At 39.5% G+C, this 19,499-nt stretch overlaps 1 protein-coding gene and 1 non-coding gene across 11 annotated transcripts in view; one reads left to right on the forward strand and one right to left on the reverse strand.

The window, feature by feature from the left end:
* The first annotated feature begins 852 nt into the window (after nt 1–852).
* Nucleotides 853–924, forward strand: trnaw-cca (transfer RNA tryptophan (anticodon CCA)). The gene has a single exon. It is a non-coding gene; the product is annotated as a tRNA-Trp (tRNA).
* An 8,267-nt stretch (nt 925–9,191) lies between these two features.
* The window catches only part of LOC128524244 (zinc finger protein 883-like), a 64,249-nt gene continuing 53,941 nt past the window's right edge, over nt 9,192–19,499 (reverse strand). For 7 of the 10 annotated variants that reach the window (XM_053496710.1, XM_053496712.1, XM_053496718.1 and 4 more), the window contains 5 exons: nt 19,290–19,412; nt 18,245–18,516; nt 17,160–17,227; nt 16,852–17,042; nt 9,192–12,708 (listed from right to left, as the gene is read on the reverse strand). In XM_053496710.1, coding sequence (XP_053352685.1) covers nt 10,961–12,708; nt 16,852–17,042; nt 17,160–17,227; nt 18,245–18,516; nt 19,290–19,412 — 2,402 coding nt within the window. In that variant the 3' untranslated portion in view covers nt 9,192–10,960. Of the gene's footprint in view, nt 12,709–16,851; nt 17,043–17,159; nt 17,228–18,244; nt 18,517–19,112; nt 19,164–19,289; nt 19,413–19,499 lie in introns of all 10 variants that reach the window. The other 3 variants (XM_053496719.1, XM_053496720.1, XM_053496711.1) reach the window with 3 other exon arrangements.

Raw genomic sequence — 19,499 nt, forward strand, 5'->3', positions numbered from 1 at the left:
CTAGGATAAGTGAATGTCTTATATGCCTATGGTATGTGAATAACTTTAAAGAGATCAGCATTATCGACGAAGGTTGGCCTTCTAGACAAGGAGACCACATGACTCATTTTCAAGTCTACTTTATTTACAAACATGGACTAAAGCCATGGACCCTGAGTTCAAAATGCCAGTGCGCTATCGACTGAGAAATACAACCAACTCGGTCAAGATTGGTTTGCAGTCGACACCGTTCATTACATTTTCAACAGTTTTGCACACACACTTTTTCAGCATACTTCCCTGATCAAATGGATCGTCCACTCTGGACCAGACAAAGACATCCGCGTCGGCTTTCAGCAATTTATCACTGTTTGCTTTCATAGAAAACAGGCACAAGGGAGCTTTCAGTGATGTATTTTCATATATACATATAGATATATTTATATACGTTAAGGTCCAGTGTGAAGTGCAATCTTGGGCATTCGTGACTCCGTGTAACTCGGAAGATGGAGATTAATACCACCTTTGCCACTGAATGCCCATCATTTGACACAAAGACTGTTGTGAAATAATCCCAAAGATTGTCCCACACTGCTCCATACTCATATGCTTTCCAGTCTATAAGACAAGACTCAGGTCCAAGTTGTCCAAGCTTCACACTCACACACTGAGCTGAGGAGTGCTATTTGATCATGAAAAACCCTCTTGATATCCATGGACGGGGGAATCAGACAGGTTATGCAATCAGCTTTTGCTTTGTCCTTTGCACAAAAAAAGCCCTATCCCAGATTCCAGAAGCCTGGAGCAATAGATGACGCGCGTGACTTGTCCTTGAGAGAAAATGTGCTGCCACATGCACTGCTGGCCATGTAGGACCTCGTGGTGCAACGGTAGCGCGTCTGACTCCAGATCAGAAGGTTGCGTGTTCAAATCACGTCGAGGTCATGAGCTGTCTGTGTGTGGCGGCTGGTGTTGCTGGCTTTTCCGAGAAGGTTCGTGGGCAGAATTTTAAATTACATCCAATCCCTAGGATGACCATGCATGTTTGTGTCAACCTCTTGACAAATAATGACAGCGTTCAGGTAACAGCTCACCGACCTAATTACTAGGCAGACATCCTCATCCTGCTATAAACATGTTTCCCATTCTCGGCTGGTTGTGCGTGCTAGGAAAAGTTAGGGCCTGATAAGGCGTCTTTAGATGCCATCATAATAGAAGATTCAGCTGGTCTGACAGACAGGATCCTAGCTTATCCTAGGTAAGAAGTGGAAATGTTCGAAGCTTCAAGTTTCCTGCTAAAGTGAGGGGTTTGTATTTTATTCATCTGTAGATAAGAAGACCTGTGGCAATACCATCTCCTGGTGACCTTCCTGAACATAAGACAATCTCCTAAGAGAAAGTATCCACTGGTAAATTATGGAAATACTTGGCAAGGAATCAGCAATTTCCAACTTTCTGCTCTTGAGAATTTCTTAATCCAAGCTGGGCCTCTTAATCGCTTTGAACAACTTGCGCCAAACGCTCTTCTTCCTAAGCACCAATAGAAGGTAACACCTGAACAGGGACTTGAACCCCGAACCCTCAGATTAAAAGTCTGATGCTCTACCGACTGAGCTATCCAGTGTACGAAAAAGGTGCCATCGCTCCCAAAAAGCAGTTTGAGGCATCCTTTCCCAACGCTCGTCCATTGTTTGACACATGTGAAGAAACAAAGCACTTGTGAACCCTTTCAAGTGGTGAGGTTGGCCACCAGAATTTTAAACCTTCACACTGGCTGATAACATGTCCCAGTATTTAAGCCGAGATCAATCGAACCGTTAAGATTTTTGTTTAACTGCCATGTTTTCAACATTTCGTTCCATAACAAGAGGATTCTGACCATCACATCCAGTGAAAGTTGTTACCAGGATCACTCTTCTGAACAGCCCTGCCTCTAAAGTCTTATCTAGGATAAGTGAATGTCTTATATGCCTATGGTATGTGAATAACTTTAAAGAGATCAGCATTATCGACGAAGGTTGGCCTTCTAGACTCATTTTCAAGTCTACTTTATTTACAAACATGGACTAAAGCCATGGACCCTGAGATCAGAAGACCAGTGCGCTATCGACTGAGAAATACAACCAATTCGGTCAAGATTGGTTTGCAGTCTACACCGTTAATTACATTTTCAACAGTTTTGCACACACACTTTTCCAGCATACTTCCCTGATCAAATGGATCGTCCACTCTGGACCAGACAAAGACATCCGCATCGGCTTTCAGCAATTTATCACTGTATGCTTTCTTAGAAAACGAGCACGAGGGAGCTTTCAGTAATGTATTTTTATATATACATATAGATATATTTATATATATTGAAGTCCAGTGTGTAGTGCAATCTTGGGCATTCGTGGCTCCGTGTAACTCGCAAGATGGAGATTAATACCACCTTTGCCACTGAATGCCCATCATCTGACACAAAGACTGTTGTGAAATAATCCCAAAGATTGTCCTACACTGCTCCATTCTCATAAGCTTTCCAGTCTGTAAGACAAGATTCAGGTCCAAGTTGTCCATGCTTCACACTCACACACTGAGCTGAGGACTGCTATTTGGTTATGAAAAACCCTCTTGATATCCATGGAGGGGAAAATCAGACAGGTTATGCAATCAGCTTTTGCTTTGTCCTTTGCACAAAAAAGCCCTATCCCAGATGGCAGAAGCCTAGAGCAATAGATGCCACCCATTACTTGTCCTTGAGAGAAAATGTGATGCCACATGCACTGCTGGCCGTGTAGGACCTAGTGGTGCAACGGTAGTGTGTCTGACTCCAGATCAGAGTGGAGTTGTAACATGCCTTTCTTCCGCCCATATAATAACAGACGTAATCAGCAGGCACCTTTACCACTCGGCCACGATTAGACGACGTGCACGCACTCAGCGTGGGCCCGTGATCAAATAGAATTTTGCCCCGTCTCATTTCATGATTTTCATGGCTTCAGGTAGTCGCCCTTGCCAGACTTAACCTCCTTTTCAAAACAAGCCTTTGTCTTTGCTTCACTGTGCAGTATGTAAAACGAATCATAGAATCAAACAAAATGACCAGATTTCATGCATATTTTGCATGAATATTTTATATATATATATATATATATATATATATATATATATATATGTACAAACAGTTATATATATGGGTCAATGACGTGACGCCCCCTTTTTCTGTCCAGGTTAATTTTATTTTGCAGAAAAAACTAAAAAATACATAAAAATTTATCATCTACTTGTTATACCTTCTTTACCTACTAAACCACTCTAACTTCTCCAAATTTTTAAGTTTTTCATCATTTTTCTGCTATCCGGAGTGCCAAAACACCATATGGGGCGGCCGTCCGGCCTCGACTTTAGTTAGGACAACTGGTTTAAAAACACTTTAAGTCAACTTAAATATATCCCTTTTCTTAGTTGGTATAATTTTAAACATGTTTTACATCCATTGACAAAACTATAAAGCATTTGCTCATATATTTCTATCATGATATACAAACGAATGTTGTCCGAATTATGTTGATTCTATCCATTTCATCCGGGGCGACCATCAACAAACCACAATTTTGGGACCTTTATTTTAAAAAACATCTCAAGGATGGGATACTGCATCAGCCAGACACAAGTGAAGACCCCCTGGAAACAACTGTATAGTAAATCAGTCTCTCTCATATAGTAAGAAAAAGCTGTTTTTTAACTGCTGTAATGTCGTAGTCACTTTTGGTCATCATGTGGGGCGACCACCCCAAAACTGTGAATTATAATTTTTTTCCACAAATCTATATTTTGATGATAAATTTGATAGTGCTTTGTCACTAGAAGAAACTAGTTTGGTTTCTGAGGCTAACCGTTAGCCTGTTATACTTGAGTAAACTTGAAAACATCATATGGGGCGACCGAGTATCATGTTAGATGATAGATATATGTCCTATATTTGTAGTTTTCATATTCTATACATCAATTATATACATAGATTTAATTGTTTAAGTATAATTATTTGTATATTTTATTTTTTTTTTCTAACTTCAGCCATTTTCCATTCCTTTTATAGGGATAAACATTTATTTTAACTGGATAATGAAGGAGACTCTGATTGTAAGGGCCATATTTCATTCTTGTGATTTGTTGTTATGTTTATCTTATTTCAGCTTATTAGTTAAGCATTAAGTATCATACTTATAATTTGTATTGTGACATCATTTCGAGTTGTTCTGTGACATCATCCCACAGTTATGTAGTTTCATGTCTATCACGCACGTCAGTTGTTAGTTGTTGTTAAGACACGGAAGGATACAGAAAGGTGTGGAGCACACAAGCTTTTGACCGTGAGACAATAAGCTAAAAGGAATTCAGTAAAATAAGTTGTTGTAACTGTAATCTATCGAAGCTACAGAACACAGCAAGCGACTTGTCGTGACTACAGTGGATTTATGCAAGAAACTGTAACACCGTTGTTTTTTTTTTGTTTGTTTTTTTATTAAGGATTTTCAAATAATACAAACACAATCAAACAGACAGACAAACGAACGAACAAACAAACACACCCACCCACAGCGCTGAAAAAATAACAATATGCAATGTACAAGAAAATATAAAACTCTGCCTGCTGAAGTTAAGCAAAGCAAAACATGATGGGGAAAATAGAAACCTCTGTTAAAATAAACATTCAGAGTTTTTGCAAAAAACAGTGGAGAGGTTTCCAGAGTTTCCAAAATTTGTCCGACCTGTGATTAAGATCATGAGTTAGTTTCTCCAAGGGAAGAAAAGATGACAGCTGGGTACACCGTTGTTTTTGATGTTGAAAATAAACAAGAGACAAAGAAATCAACGAAACGTCTGAAGTCGTCAGTGAAACTGTGTAACAAAAGACACGCGTCAGAACTTGTGAATAACATGCACGTACACTGATATTATAGAATAAACTTGTGAAATAATGGTTTTCATAAAATGAAAGGGCGCTAAAGTTTATCTTTCTTCATCAGTTTATCTACTTACTGATATGAGTTCAACTAGTCTTAATGATCCATAAAAATGTGAATTCTGAGATATATAACGGTCGCCACAGATGACTTTTTTAAGGCTATGTTTTATTAACTTAAGTGTAAAAACACTAAAAAGACAATTTTTTTACTTTTCTTTATAAAGGCATGTGTACACTACATTCCAAATGTTTAGAAAATGGCCAAACATATTTTTGGTATTTTAAAATTGGCCTATTAAAAAGTCTTATCCGTCAATGACCCATACAGTGGTGTGAAAAACTATTTGCCCCTTCCTGATTTCTTATTCTTTTGCATGTTTGTTACACTTAAATGTTTCTGCTCATCAAAAAACGTTAACTATTAGTCAAAGATAACATAATTGAACACAAAATTGTTACGACCCCTTAGTCTAGGTTTCAGGGCCGCAACAAAATAAAAATAAAAAAAAAGAAATCCTTCACAACAGGATAGAGAGTGTGCGTGGTCTTTTATTTTTACACACACACACATACACACAGGAAGCTCTAGGCTTCAGGGTTGGGCCAAGGCCAAAACAATAAACAAAAACTCCCCCTATCTCCTCCCGCAAGCTAACTAACCTACCAAAGAAAACTTTAACCAAAATACATAAACTAACCTAACTTCCTAACTATCACAAAAACAGGAGAAAAAATGGGTTTAAAGAAAATGGCACCCAACCCCTACTGCTTCCAAAGAGAAAAGAAAGTATATATAAACAAACGAAAAACTATTTACAATATTTACAACAAAAATAGAATAAAGGTAGCAACAAAAGAAAAAAGAAACCAACACTCTACAACCCACAAAATACCGGCGCGACACAACAGTTTTATAATCAATAGCCAATACAATATCCAACACAACACAAATCTCCAACTCCCAACAACGCGCGCTTCCGGGTTTCACTGGCCAGCTTAAAAGGACGCGCTTCTTCACGGCCAGCCAATCCCGTCGCACGTCACAGCACGCTTAATCAGGGCGGGACCTCCTGCAGCAGGGAGAGCGAGGGAGAGAGAGAAAGGCAGGGAGAGAGAGAGAGCAGCACCAGCAGCCACGCACGCGCTCATACGTGCACTACAGTCGCACGTAACAAAATGCAGTTTTTAAAAGAAGGTTTACGTTATTAAGGGAGAAAAAAAACTCCAAATCTACATGGCCCTGTGTGAAAAAGTGATTGGCCCCCTTGTTAAAAAATAACTTAACTGTGGTTTATCACACCTGAGTTCAATTTCTGTAGTCACCCCCAGGCCTGATTACTGCCACACCTGTTTCAATCAAGAAATCACTTAAATAGGAGCTACCTGACACAGAGAAGTAGACCAAAAGCACCTTAAAAGCTAGACATCATGCCAAGATCCGAAGAAATTTAGGAACAAATGAGAACAAAAGTAACTGAGATCTATCAGTCTAGTAAAGGTTATAAAGCCATTTCTAAAGCTTTGGGACTCCAGCGAACCACAGTGAGAGCCATTATCCACAAATGGCAAAAACATGGAACAGTGGTGAACCTTTCCAGGAGTGGCCGGCCGACCAAAATTACCCCAAGAGCGCAAAGACAACTCATTCGAGAGGCCACAAAAGACCCCAGGACAACATCTAAAGAACTGCAGACGTCACTTGCCTCAATTAAGGTCAGTGTTCACGACTCCACCATAAGAAAGAGACTGGGCAAAAACGGCCTGCATGGCAGATTTCCAAGGCGCAAACCACTTTTAAGCAAAAAGAACATTAAGGCTCATCTCAATTTTGCTAAAAAAACATCTCAATGATTGCCAAGACTTTTGGGAAAATACCTTGTGGACCGACGAGACAAAAGTTGAACTTTTTGGAAGGTGCGTGTCCCATTACATCTGGCATAAAAGTAACACAGCATTTCAGAAAAAGAACATCATACCAACAGTAAAATATGGTGGTGGTAGTGTGATGGTCTGGGGTTGTTTTGCTGCTTCAGGACCTGGAATGCTTGCTGTGATAGATGGAACCATGAATTCTACTGTCTACCAAAAAATCCTGAAGCAGAATGTCCGGCCATCTGTTCGTCAACTCAAGCTGAAGCGATCTTGGGTGCTGCAGCAGGACAATGACCCAAAACACACCAGCAAATCCACCTCTGAATGGCTGAAGAAAAACAAAATGAAGACTTTGAAGTGGCCTAGTCAAAGTCCTGACCTGAATCCTATTGAGATGTTGTGGCATGACCTTAAAAAGGCGGTTCATGCTAGAAAACCCTCAAATAAAGCTGAATTACAACAATTCTGCAAAGATGAGTGGGCCAAAATTCCTCCAGAGCGCTGTAAAAGACTCGTTGCAAGTTATCGCAAACGCTTGATTGCAGTTATTGCTGCTAAGAGTAGCCCAACCAGTTATTAGGTTCAGGGGGCAATTACTTTTTCACACAGGGCCATGTGGGTTTGGATTTTTTTTTCTCCCTAAATAATAAAAACCATCATTTTAAAACTGCATTTTGTGTTTACTTGTGTTATCTTTGACTAATAGTTAAATGTGTTTGATGATCAGAAACATTTTGTGTGACAAACATGCAAAAAAATAATGTATTTTAAAGTCTAAACCATTGCCCAGATCTTAAGTTACCTTGCTCATAATTGTTAAATACTAGATTTTGTGTTATTAACATTGACCACGTGATAAGCAGAACTGGTAAGATACACTAAATTGTGCTCAATGCTGGATGGGTAGTTGAAAGATTTTTTTAAAGATTTAAATTTTTTAAAGATTCGATAACCTCTAGCCCAGACCTAAACACTACATATTAATGGTGAAGAATTTGTTGGGCATTGTGTCCACATTAAAATGTCTACATATATTGGTGGAGAATGCGACAGTCATTCGATTTTATTATTATGTAAACCCTACAGACATCTCAAAAAAAATTTCAGTATCTGTAAAAAGGAAGTTCAGTTCAGAACTTGTAGCCTTCAATTTGACACACTGCTTAGGGCTTTACCTCAACAACACAACCAGGTCTACAAGCTTGCAAAAAATCGAAGAAGCAAGAGGTTGATGAAGAAAAGCAGCTATCGAGGACGAAAAGGCAACAGGATGTCACTATTATGTCTCCAACAAAGCAGAAGCTATTAAGGGCATGAGGAAACTTTGTCACACATTGCTATTAAGATAATCAAGGCACAAGTTGCAACATGCCGATCTTGTGCCAAGTAACAGACATAACCAGCAGGATTCGAACCTGTGCATGGAGAGCCCAATGGATTTCTAGTCCATCGCCTTAACCACTTGGCCACGACATGTGGCACTTAGTGTGGGCCCGTGGTTGAATAGTCTTTGGCCTATATAAAATTTAGTTTTTATAGCTTTTTAATATGGTCATTTTCACAAATTTTTACAATTTTGCTGTTTTACACAATCAAAGGAAAATTTTAACTGTGGCAAGGAAAACTTGAAACTTAAACTGCACAACAATTCCTGCTGTCCAAATATCATCCAAATAAGGATGGATCCCTGTTGGGTCTGGTTTCTTCCTTTTGCCATCTCATCTCTTTTCCTTGCCACCATCACCTTCGGCTTGCTCATTAGGGACAGTCTGATTATTTTGATTCATACATATTTTCTTACATTTCATACACATTTCCATAATTTTGATTCTGTAAAGCTGCTTTGCGACAATGACCACTGTGCTATAAAAAGAAAACTGAATTCAATTCAAAGTCCATTCTGAAGGACTTATGTTCACTGCAAGTAAATTAGATTAGCTAGCTAGCATGTTTATCACTAAATAGACCTAGATGTTTACTTCTCTCTCTCATGTCTCCCTGTTTCCCGGTCTCTGCTAATTTAATCCACTGTCAAAAATAGGCACTTGTTAAAACTTAAGAACGTAAAAATTGACAAAGTCCATGTTAAATAACTGTTTACTGCTGAAGTTTTTAATTACATTTAGTAAAAAAAGTTCTCTCATTTAGTCAATTTTAGCTTTGATTACAGCACACACTGTGGTGTCCAGTTAATTTGTGAAAATTATTCCTCATGCTTCCAGAACCAGTCCTGAAAAATGGCATGCCATCAGGAAAAAAGAAAAACTCCATAGATGTGATAACCTGATCATTCAGTAGATTCAGGTCGCCAGCTGACTTATGATTTTATTCCCATATAACATTGCTGAATCTAGATCCGAGCAACTGAAGCAACCCCTGGTCATAACACTGCCTCCAGGGGCTTGTAAGGGGCCACTAGGCATTATGAGTGCTCCACATCATGTGCTTCCCTTCTTACACTCACACACCCATGACTTTGAGATAGGGTCAATTTGGCCTCATCAGACAACATGACACTTTTCCATTGCTCAAAGTCCAATCTTTATGATCCCCACCAAAGCTTATTTTTTTACTGAGAAGTCTAGCAAATGGTTTCTTATGACCATACAGCTGTTTAAACATCCTGTGATTTCTCATCACATGGTCTGTGTGTATGGAAATGCTCTTGTTTTCACTATTAAACCTAGCTCTGTTTTTACTGATGACATTTACCATGTGACTTTATACAAGTTATGGAGACAAGCAAAGAAATCTATAGATTTTTATTTCAGCTTACTGGTTTTTAATTAATAGTAGCGACAAATGTGACAGCAGACAAATGGACCCCAGCGGCAGACAAACGACAAGTCATTCAGTGTAAAAGTGATGTAATTCGTACACCATTCACACAATTTGGGTGTGTTTACAGTAATTAGATACATGTATGATTTTAACTGCAATACAATGTGGCAGAAAGCCAAAAAACAAACAAAAAAACCATCTAAAAACATGTCTAAATATTAATGTACCTGAATGTATTTTCCAAATACAGTTAAACCTTGGATTACGAGCATGATTTGTTCTGAAGGCATACTTGTACATGAAAGCACCTGTATATTAAATAAAATCCCCTCCCCCTCCAAAATAATGGAAACTCCTTGATTCTTTTCACAACCAAAAAATATGCATATAAAATTTATTAATACAAAATAAACTGCACTTCATCTTTAAATAGAATCGTGGCTGAAGTAAGATGAGAGACGAGGAAGAGTTAGGGGGCTACCGTGTAAGGTAACTTTTACGCACACACACATAAACAAACACACATCTCTTATGACGCACACATGCACTAACAGAATTACTGCCCTCTAACAGAGTCAGAGACTCTGGAAACTGAATCTTTAACAAGAAACCTCTCTAACAACACTTGCTTTTGATTTACACACTCATGGTCATAATGTTGTAGTAAACAGTCCCCGCACGGACGGATGTTGACTACATGAGTGATGTGAGACACGCACACTGAGACTGAGCATGGGAGACAATTACTGATAATCTCGCAGCTCGCAAGAGAATAACCAGTTGTGATCATGTGACGCCTGGCAGACAAAGCACATGCGTACTGCTCATACGTCAAACCCTCACTCGTTTATCAAGTTAAAATTTATTTTAAAAAATTTCTTGTCTTGCAAAACGTTCACGGATCCAAGGTTCCACTGTATGATGGATTCACTCAGGTCTCCAAGTCAGCAAATGGCATTAAGGACACCAAATGATGCCATGGCTAGAAATGTATGTTCATTCAGCAATGATACAGTTTTTGTCCCTAGGAAAGTATCCAGTTATTCCTCTTAGATTATTGTAATTAACTATTTAGTCTAAACGCCCTGCTGAATGTACCAACAAACCTCCTTAAAAAGGATGTTTGTTTACCCAGCTTTGCTTTATTGTTTTCCCATGCTAGGAACTACAATGACAATTACACATTTAAATAATTTCTGCAGAAGTTAGGCAATTAATATTATGGTTATTTAAGGGGGATTAGCTCTACTATTCAATACTTTGCCTTCCATAGAAAATTGAAGAAAAAAAAAAAATACTGTTTACACGGATGATTTATGAAAAAAGGGACATTCAATTTGAAAAATTACTTAATTGATGGCATTGTATTTGTGGGTCTTAAATTGACTGTGAGCAGTGATATGGCTTTTCATCTGCGTGACTTTGCTGGTGATCTTGGAGATTCCTATGTTCAGAGAAACTCTTCCCACACTGTAAGCAGTGATACAGCTTCTCTCCTGGGTAACTACACTGATGTCGGTGGAGATTACTTTGTTGAGAGAAACGCCTTCCACATTGTGAGCAGTGATACGGCTTCTCTCCTGTGTGACTACGCTGATGTCGGTGGAGAGAACTCTTTTGTGAGAAACTATTTCCACACTGCAAGCAATGATACGGCTTCTCTCTTGTGTGAATGCGTTGATGTACCTGGAGATTACTCTGCTGAGAGAAACTTTTCCCACATTGTGTGCACTGATACGGCTTCTCTCCTGTGTGACTGCGGTGATGTCGATGAAGAGTACTCTTTTGAGAGAAACTCTTTCCGCACTGTGAGCAGTGATATGGCTTCTCTCTTGTGTGAATGCGCTGATGTACCTGAAGATTATTCTGTTGTGAGAAACTCTTTCCACACTGTGTGCAAGGAAACAGCTTCTCCTTGGTATGACTGCGCAGATGTCGGTAGAGAGTCCTCTGTTGAGGAAAACTTTTCCCACACTCTGAGCACTGAAATGGCTTCTCTGCTGTGTGGCTGCGCTGATGTCTGTAGAGAGAACTCTGTTGAGAGAAACTCTTCCCACATTGTGAGCAGTGATACGGCTTCTCTCCTGTGTGACTGCGCTGATGTTGGTAGAGATAATTCTGTTGAGAGAAACTCTTCCCACACTGTGAGCAGTGGTATGGCTTCTCTCCTGTGTGAATGCGCTGATGAATCCGGAGATGATTCTGACAAATAAAACTTTTTCCACACTGTGTGCAGTGATATGGCTTCTCTCCTGTGTGAATGCGCTGATGTAGCAGGAGATTACTTTTGTAAGTAAAACTTTTCCCACACTGTGAGCACAGATAGGGTTTCTCGCCTGTGTGACTGCGCTGATGTTCGTAGAGATGACTCTGTTGAGAGAAACTCTTCCCACACTGTGGGCACTGAAACGGTTTCTGCCCTGTATGAATCTGCTGGTGTCGTTGGAAAGTACTCTGATAAGGAAAACGCTTTCCACACTGTGAGCAGCGATATGGCTTCTCTCCTGTGTGAATGCGCTGATGTAACTGGAGAGTACTCTGATAAATAAAACCTTTACCACACTGTGAGCATCGATACGGCTTCTCTCCTGTGTGAATGTGTTGATGTGCCTGGAGATTACTCTGAAAAGTAAAACTTTTCCCACACTGTAGGCAGTGATACGGCTTTTCTCCTGTGTGAATGCGTTCATGGATCTGGAGATAACTTTGATAAGGAAAGCGTTTCCCACACTGTGAGCACTGATATGGCTTTTTTCCTATGTGATTGCGCTGATGTCGTTGAAAAGTTTTATGATGAGTAAAACTCTTCCCACACTGTGAGCAGTGATAGGGCTTCTGTCCTGTGTGACTATGTGGATGTGTTTTGAGAAGACTCAGATGAGTAAAATGCTTTCCACCATATGAGGAGTGATTAATTTCCTTCTGCATTTCATACTTTAATGTTTGCTGAGTACTGGGCGCATTTGTGGGCAAAGGAACTTCATCTTTAACCTCTGCTGATTTCGGCATTCTCTCAGGCTCCTCATAGTGGCATGTCCTGATGTGTTTGTTGAGATAAATTTGAGATGTATAGTAACGTGGACAAATAGAGCAGGAGAAGACTTGTAATAAACTGTTGTTTACTTCTAGAACAGAGAAAGAAAAAAATATCAGAAAAGCAACAACATTTTAAAACTAATGTCAGGTTAAATGCATTTTCAGAGCCACATTTCTTACTATTGAGATGCAATAAATATACAGATGCAGTTACTAGGAGCCCCTACTTTTCCTAAAGCCATGGCATGTCTTGATTTCACAGAAAATAGGCTCATTTCATGTCCTTTGGTTTCGCATTATACAAGACTATAAGTTTAAATCGCGAGGGGAATCCTTGTGATGCAGCAGGGTCAGCTGACCTTGTTTAAATTCAAGCCGGGAGGAAGGGACAACGCTAGATGGTGTTTGAAAAACTTAAAAACTTAAGAGTGCAGAAAGCAGACAGCCTCATTAACCTGCCCAGTCAAATTAGGGTCAATGATAAAGAGAGAATTCCTAAAACCAGTGCACCTAAGGAGCTTTTCACATTCACATTTTCACATTACTTGAAGAGGTGGTCTCGGGCACAGTACATCATATTTGAGATTGGATTGAATCAGATATGGAAGCCAATCGTATCTGAACATAGAAGTAGACCTCTGTTTAGGCATGATATAATCAGTGCTGAAAGTCTCCTCTAAAATCTCATCCTTTGACCTACATAGCCATAGCTGATAAAGTAGGAAGGCATGAAAGAGCGTTCGCCTGGACATTTTTTTTCTGAATTATGGGCAATATTAGTCATAGCTCAAGAGTTAACCTCATTGGTCTCTTCTTTTCTTGTGTAATGGCGGTTCACAAACCAAGTAGATGCAGACTGCCGCCTGCTGTATTGGAGAGTGTAAAGATGAAAAAAAATTATCAAAACAAATCAATCATGTCTAAAGTGAAAAGTAACCAAGTACTGCATAAGCCATGCTCAGGGGCAAGTTACCCTCCCTTAGAGGAAAGCTAACACCTTAATAGTAAATCCTTCGGGAATGTGACAAAAAGGGCATCTCTGGAGAGTAGAGTTTGTGGGTTGGATCTCCCACAATGTGATTTAATAGAACCATCAAATAAATGAATACACGTATTGTGTTAAAGACCACAAGTATTTGTTGTTTGTTGTATGACTTACCATGCTACCAAATATTTCAAGACCAAATGACAATAATATTACAGTTTTTTTTTGCTCCTAGGCTACACTTTTCATGTATTTTAAAAGCGAGTTTGTTTTACCATTTGAAGCCATAACTGTTTGCACTCCTTGTTTAAACACACTAAGTAAGGGAAAAAGCAGCCACCACCCAATATCCCTCCTCTACCAAACTGTGGCCACTATGCATTCTGGTAGGTATAATTCGCCTGGTATACTAAAGACAGCCAGATGTTTAATATTTTACAAGTTGAACCTCATTAAAGAGCTGTAAGAAAAACAGGACCGGCTTTCAAAGCTGTAGCAATGTATCTACAATCGTGGCCAAAAGTTTTGAGAATTACATAAATATTGAAATTTGGAAAAAAGTTGAAAAAAAGTTGCTGCTTAAATTTTTATAATAGCAATTTGCATATACTCCAGAATGTTATGAAGAGTGATCAGATGAATTGCATAGTCCTTCTTTGCCATGAAAATTAACTTAATCCCAAAAAACCCTTTCCACTGCATTTCATTGCTGTCATTAAAGGACCTGCTGAGATCATTTAAGTAATCGTCTTGTTAACTCAGGTGAGAATGTTGACGAGCACGAGGCTGGAGATCATTATGTCAGGCTGATTGGGTTAGAATGACAGACTTGACATGTTAAAAGGAGGGTGATGCTTGAAATCATCGTTCTTCCAGTGTTAACCATGGCGACCTGCAAAGAAACGCGTGCAGCCATCATTGTGTTGCATAAAAATGGCTTCACAGGCAAGGATATTGTGGCTACTAAGATTGCAACTAAATCAACAATTTATAGGATCATCAAGAACTTCAAGGAAAGAGGTTTAATTCAGGCTAAGAAGGCTTCAGGGCGTCCAAGAAAGTCCAGCAAGCGCCAGGATCGTCTCCTAAAGAGGATTCAGCTGCGGGATCGGAGTGCCACCAGTGCAGAGCTCGCTCAGGAATGGCAGCAGGCAGGTGTGAGCGCATCTGCACACACAGGGAGGCGAAGACGTGAGGGAAGATGGCCTGGTGTTAAGAAGGGCAGCAAAGAAGCCACTTCTCTCCAAAAAAAAAAACATCAGGGACAGATTGATCTTCTGCAGAAAGTATGGTGAATGGACTGCTGAGGACTGGGGCAAAGTCATATTCTCCGATGAAGCCTCTTCCCGATTGTTTGGGGCATCTGGAAAAAAGCTTGTCCGGAGAAGAAAAGGTGAGCGCTACCATCAGTCCTGTGTCATGCCAACAGTAAAGCATCCTGAGACCATTCATGTGTGGGGTTGCTTTTCATCCAAGGGAGTGGGCTCACTCACAATTTTGGCCAAAAACACAGCCATGAATAAAGAATGGTACCAAAAACACCCTCCAACAGCAACTTCTTTCATAAATCCAACAAAAGTTTGGTGAAGAACAAATAATTTTCCAGTACGACGGAGCACCGTGCCATAAGGCAAAAGTGATAACTAAGTGGCTCGGGGACCAAAACGTTGAAATTTTGGGTCCATGGCCTGAAAACTCCCCAGATCTTAATCCCATTAAGAACTTAAGGTTAATCCTCCAAAGGCGGGTGGACAAACAAAAACCCACCAATTCTGACAAACTCCAAGAAGTGATTATAAAGAATGGGTTGCTATCAGTCAGGATTTGGCCCAGAAGTTGATTGAGAGCCCAGTCGAATTGGTCGAAGAGGTCCTGAAAAAGAAGGGCCAACACTGCAAATACTGACTCTTTGCACAAATGTCATGTAATTGTCGATAAAAGCCTTTGAAACGTATAAAGTGCTTGTAATTATATTTCAGTAGAAACAACTGAAACAAAGATCTAAAAGCAGTTTAGCAGCAAACTTTGTGAAAACTAATATTTGTGTCATTCTCAAAACTTTTATACAATGCAAATGATATATTTCTATTACTTTATACACCAAATATAAGTCACCACCTAGATTTACCTAGGCAAATAGGTAAGAGCCTTTTACTGAATAATTTTTGCAGTTATTAATATGCCTCAGCTGACAAGTTACATACAGTGACACAGTGAGTAGCTTCTCATACAGCCATATACCAAGATGACAATGCCAGGATCCAGCAGGCTCAAATTGTAAAAGGGTGGTTCAAAATTCAAAATTTAAAAATGGATTGGTCACCACAGACTCCAGAACTTTCCCCACTGAGAATCTTTGGGATGTGCTGGAGAAAACTGCTGAGTACGCAGCAGTCTGACTAATCCATCTGAGAGATTGCCACAACTTAATGCAACTCTGAATGAGAAAAAAAATGTTCTGACAATGTAATTAAAGCAAAAGACTATCCAACAAAATATTAGTGTTTAAGGGTTGTTGTTTTTTTGGCCAAGCAGTGTAGATCAGTTACTTCACTATAGTCTATGGTTCTAACCTGAAAAGAACCATCTGGTAATGATTCACATTGATTCTTATCATTTCTACTGACTGAAACCAGCTGATTATTGTCTCATTGGTTATGTGTTGTTCAGAAAATTTGATATGTATAAAGCTTCCTTGAGCTCATCCACAATTCAGTCAGATTAGACAAATACATTTACCTAAAGGATTATTAGGAACACCTGTTCAATTTTTCATTAATGCAATTATCTAATCAATGCATTTAGGGGTGTGGTCCTGGTCAAGACAATCTCCTGAACTCCAAACTGAATGTCAGAATGGGAAAGAAAGGTGATTTAAGCAATTTTGAGCGTGGCATGGTTGTTGGTGCCAGACAGGCCGGTCTGAGTATTTCAAGCGACCGATGTACAACCCAATAGAGCATCTTTGGGATGTGGTGGAACGGGAGCTTCGTGCCCTGGATGTGCTTCCCACAAATCTCCATCAACTGCAAGATGCTATCCTATCAATATGGGCCAACATTTCTAAAGAATGCTTTCAGCACCTTGTTGAATCAATGCCACGTAGAATTAAGGCAGTTCTGAAGGCGAAAGGGGGGTCAAACACCGTATTAGTGTGGTGTTCTTAATAATCCTTTAGGTGAGTGTAGATACTCAACACTATTTAGGACTTCAGTCAAAATAATTAATCACAAAATTTAGACTTTACCGTTTGTGTGGCACTTTTTGTTCCATAGGAAATCAAACGTAGGACCGAGACCTTTGGCATAATCTGCTTCGTACCACACCAAGAACTCCTGTCCTGGATTAATGGGTTGACAGCATCGATAAAAAATTCCCCCTTGATATTGAAAGGCCATAAGGTTCTGCTTACCATCCTTATGAGCACAATTCACATACCTAAGAGAAGGATGCATGTCATTAGAGAGAGAGTAATCACAGACAAAATTATTTGAAAAAATAAAAAAATCTTACAATCAGGCAAACAATGACCACAACACCCACTGAATTCCTCACCTCATCCAGTTAGCATATGTTTCTCTCTTGGCATCTAGGTATTCATTGTGCTGCTTGCTCTTGGATATCTAAGAAAAAAAAAAAGACATGAATAAATAAAGAAGGAAACACACACACACACAAACAGAAAAGTACCCCATGTCGTTTTTGTCGTTCCCAATCACTTCCCCTCTGCTATACCACCATTAACAGTTGGCTGTGGGAAATTTAGCAGTGAGGAAATTTAACAAGAGCATAAAGAATGGACTATGGAGCAATGGAAAATGTCATGTAGTCTCATGAGTGCATATTTAAGAAGAGAAGTCAGATAAACTAATGCACCCATAATGCTTAGTGCCTACCATACAAGCCTGTGTCATTGAGGCTTCCCGGCCAGTAGTTTCACTAAAAGGTTAATTTTATGAAGCTTCATTCAAAAGCTCATTGCACTGCCATCTAGTGGACAAATTTTGTGTAGCACTTAGATTGTAACATCACAAGCAGCACAATTAACATGTACATGCTCAGCAATGTTACGAGCTCATAAAAATAAGGTATGCTGACCACGTATATATACTTAATGACCAGGTCCCCCCCAATCAATCGGTTTTCTTCCATGATAGCACCGGCTCATTCCATGATGACGATGCCAGGATTCCTTGGTCTTAATTTGTGAAACAGTGTTTTCAGGGAGCTTAAGACATTTTTTACACATGCATTGGCCACCACGCATGCAGCAAAAGATTCCAACAAAATATTAGTGTGTATGACTATTTTAGGGGGGGCCAAGCAGTGTACATAGTCGAAATGTTCCAAATGTAGCATGTAGAGTCTTCTGTTCATTAAAGAAAATTAACATTCCCAACCAATTATGCAAAACCTTTTAAGGGTTTTAAAAGTAAAACGCAAGACTTTGCATTTAACACAGAAGAGTCTAAACTGAAAAGTATTAAAGCCAAATCAAATAATAACTCAGCATCTCCTGGTGAACCAACATGTACTTTTAGGTTACACTGAACAGCACGGTGAAATCAGAGATCTTACTGCAAGCATGCCTAGTCCCCAAACATAATTTAAATAAATGTAAAATATTTATAATAACTCACCATCCAGCAGTATTCACTGTTCATGGCTTCCTCTCGTTCTACCAGCTCTCCCTGGTATGGTCCGAAATGTGCACCGACTGGAACAGTCTCTCCGTTATTAAACACCCCCAGTCCTGCACCAAGAATTCCAGACTTCCGAATCACTAGACCAGGAGGAAGAGTCTGACTGGCTCGGTCATCAACCCCCATTGGAACAGGGGTATCAGTGATGAAGAGGGGTGAACCGTGAACCTCACACTTGTTGAAGAAGTGGGATTTGCAAATTTCACAGTCTGAAAGAAAAGGAAGAAATCGTTTTTAAAAAACGGAATTAAAAACACACTCTAACAAAGACAAAAAGAGCTGCAAATGTCATACAAGCGCCATAGTCCACTGTGATACATACATGTAGGGAGAACATGTGAGACACAACAGAGACAGGAACACAAGCTCAGGACTAAACCCAGGCTCCTGGAGTTATGAAACAGCAACACAATGATGTGAAGCTTACTTTAAACAGCTCTTATAGAATCACAACTTAATTGCATGTCAAGTCCGCATTCCAGCCCACATCTATGTAACAATAAACCGTGTATTCATATCATAAACGGTACTCTTAGTTCATCAACAGACTTATTTGTTCTTGTTTGCTGTTTAAACTCACAGTAAAACTAGTCTTCATATTATTACTGATATGAAAGTAAAATATTAAATAAAAAAATGTTTTTCCTAATAAAAAATAAAATAATCACTCTTATAAGGAAATATACCTGCAAATTGCATGTATTAAAGAGGAGGGGGGGGGGGGGCAAACATTTTGTCAGCACCCACAGGGACAGAGGAAGACCTAATGAGACAGAGATTAACACCTGCTGATACATCACCTCACCTCAAGTGATAACTCGCACAAGTCTACTCTGATGTTGAAAGGTTGGCAGGTCTGGAAAACAAATGTCTGGATGGGACTAGCCAGCTGTAAAGTTGACCTGGATGCTTTTTATCATATCCTATTCTTATTCAGAAGTAAATGTTTGTAGTTAATTTGTTGATTTGCCAGATGTCTTACAGAGGTAGTCGTTATCTTCAGTTTCTTCCTCTTTAATGGAGGAACCATCAGGAACATCGTTCAGGTCGTTTTCACTGGTGCAGATGTTCAGCTCTGGCGTTTCCTCTTTCTTCACACAGTCTTCTAACACACACACACACACACACACAGATTCTTAAATACACTGACACAAAATCATCATAATGAGACATTTACAGACTTCATATCAGT

This window comes from Clarias gariepinus, chromosome 5 (genome assembly GCF_024256425.1).
Source record: "Clarias gariepinus isolate MV-2021 ecotype Netherlands chromosome 5, CGAR_prim_01v2, whole genome shotgun sequence".
NCBI lineage: Eukaryota > Metazoa > Chordata > Actinopteri > Siluriformes > Clariidae > Clarias > Clarias gariepinus.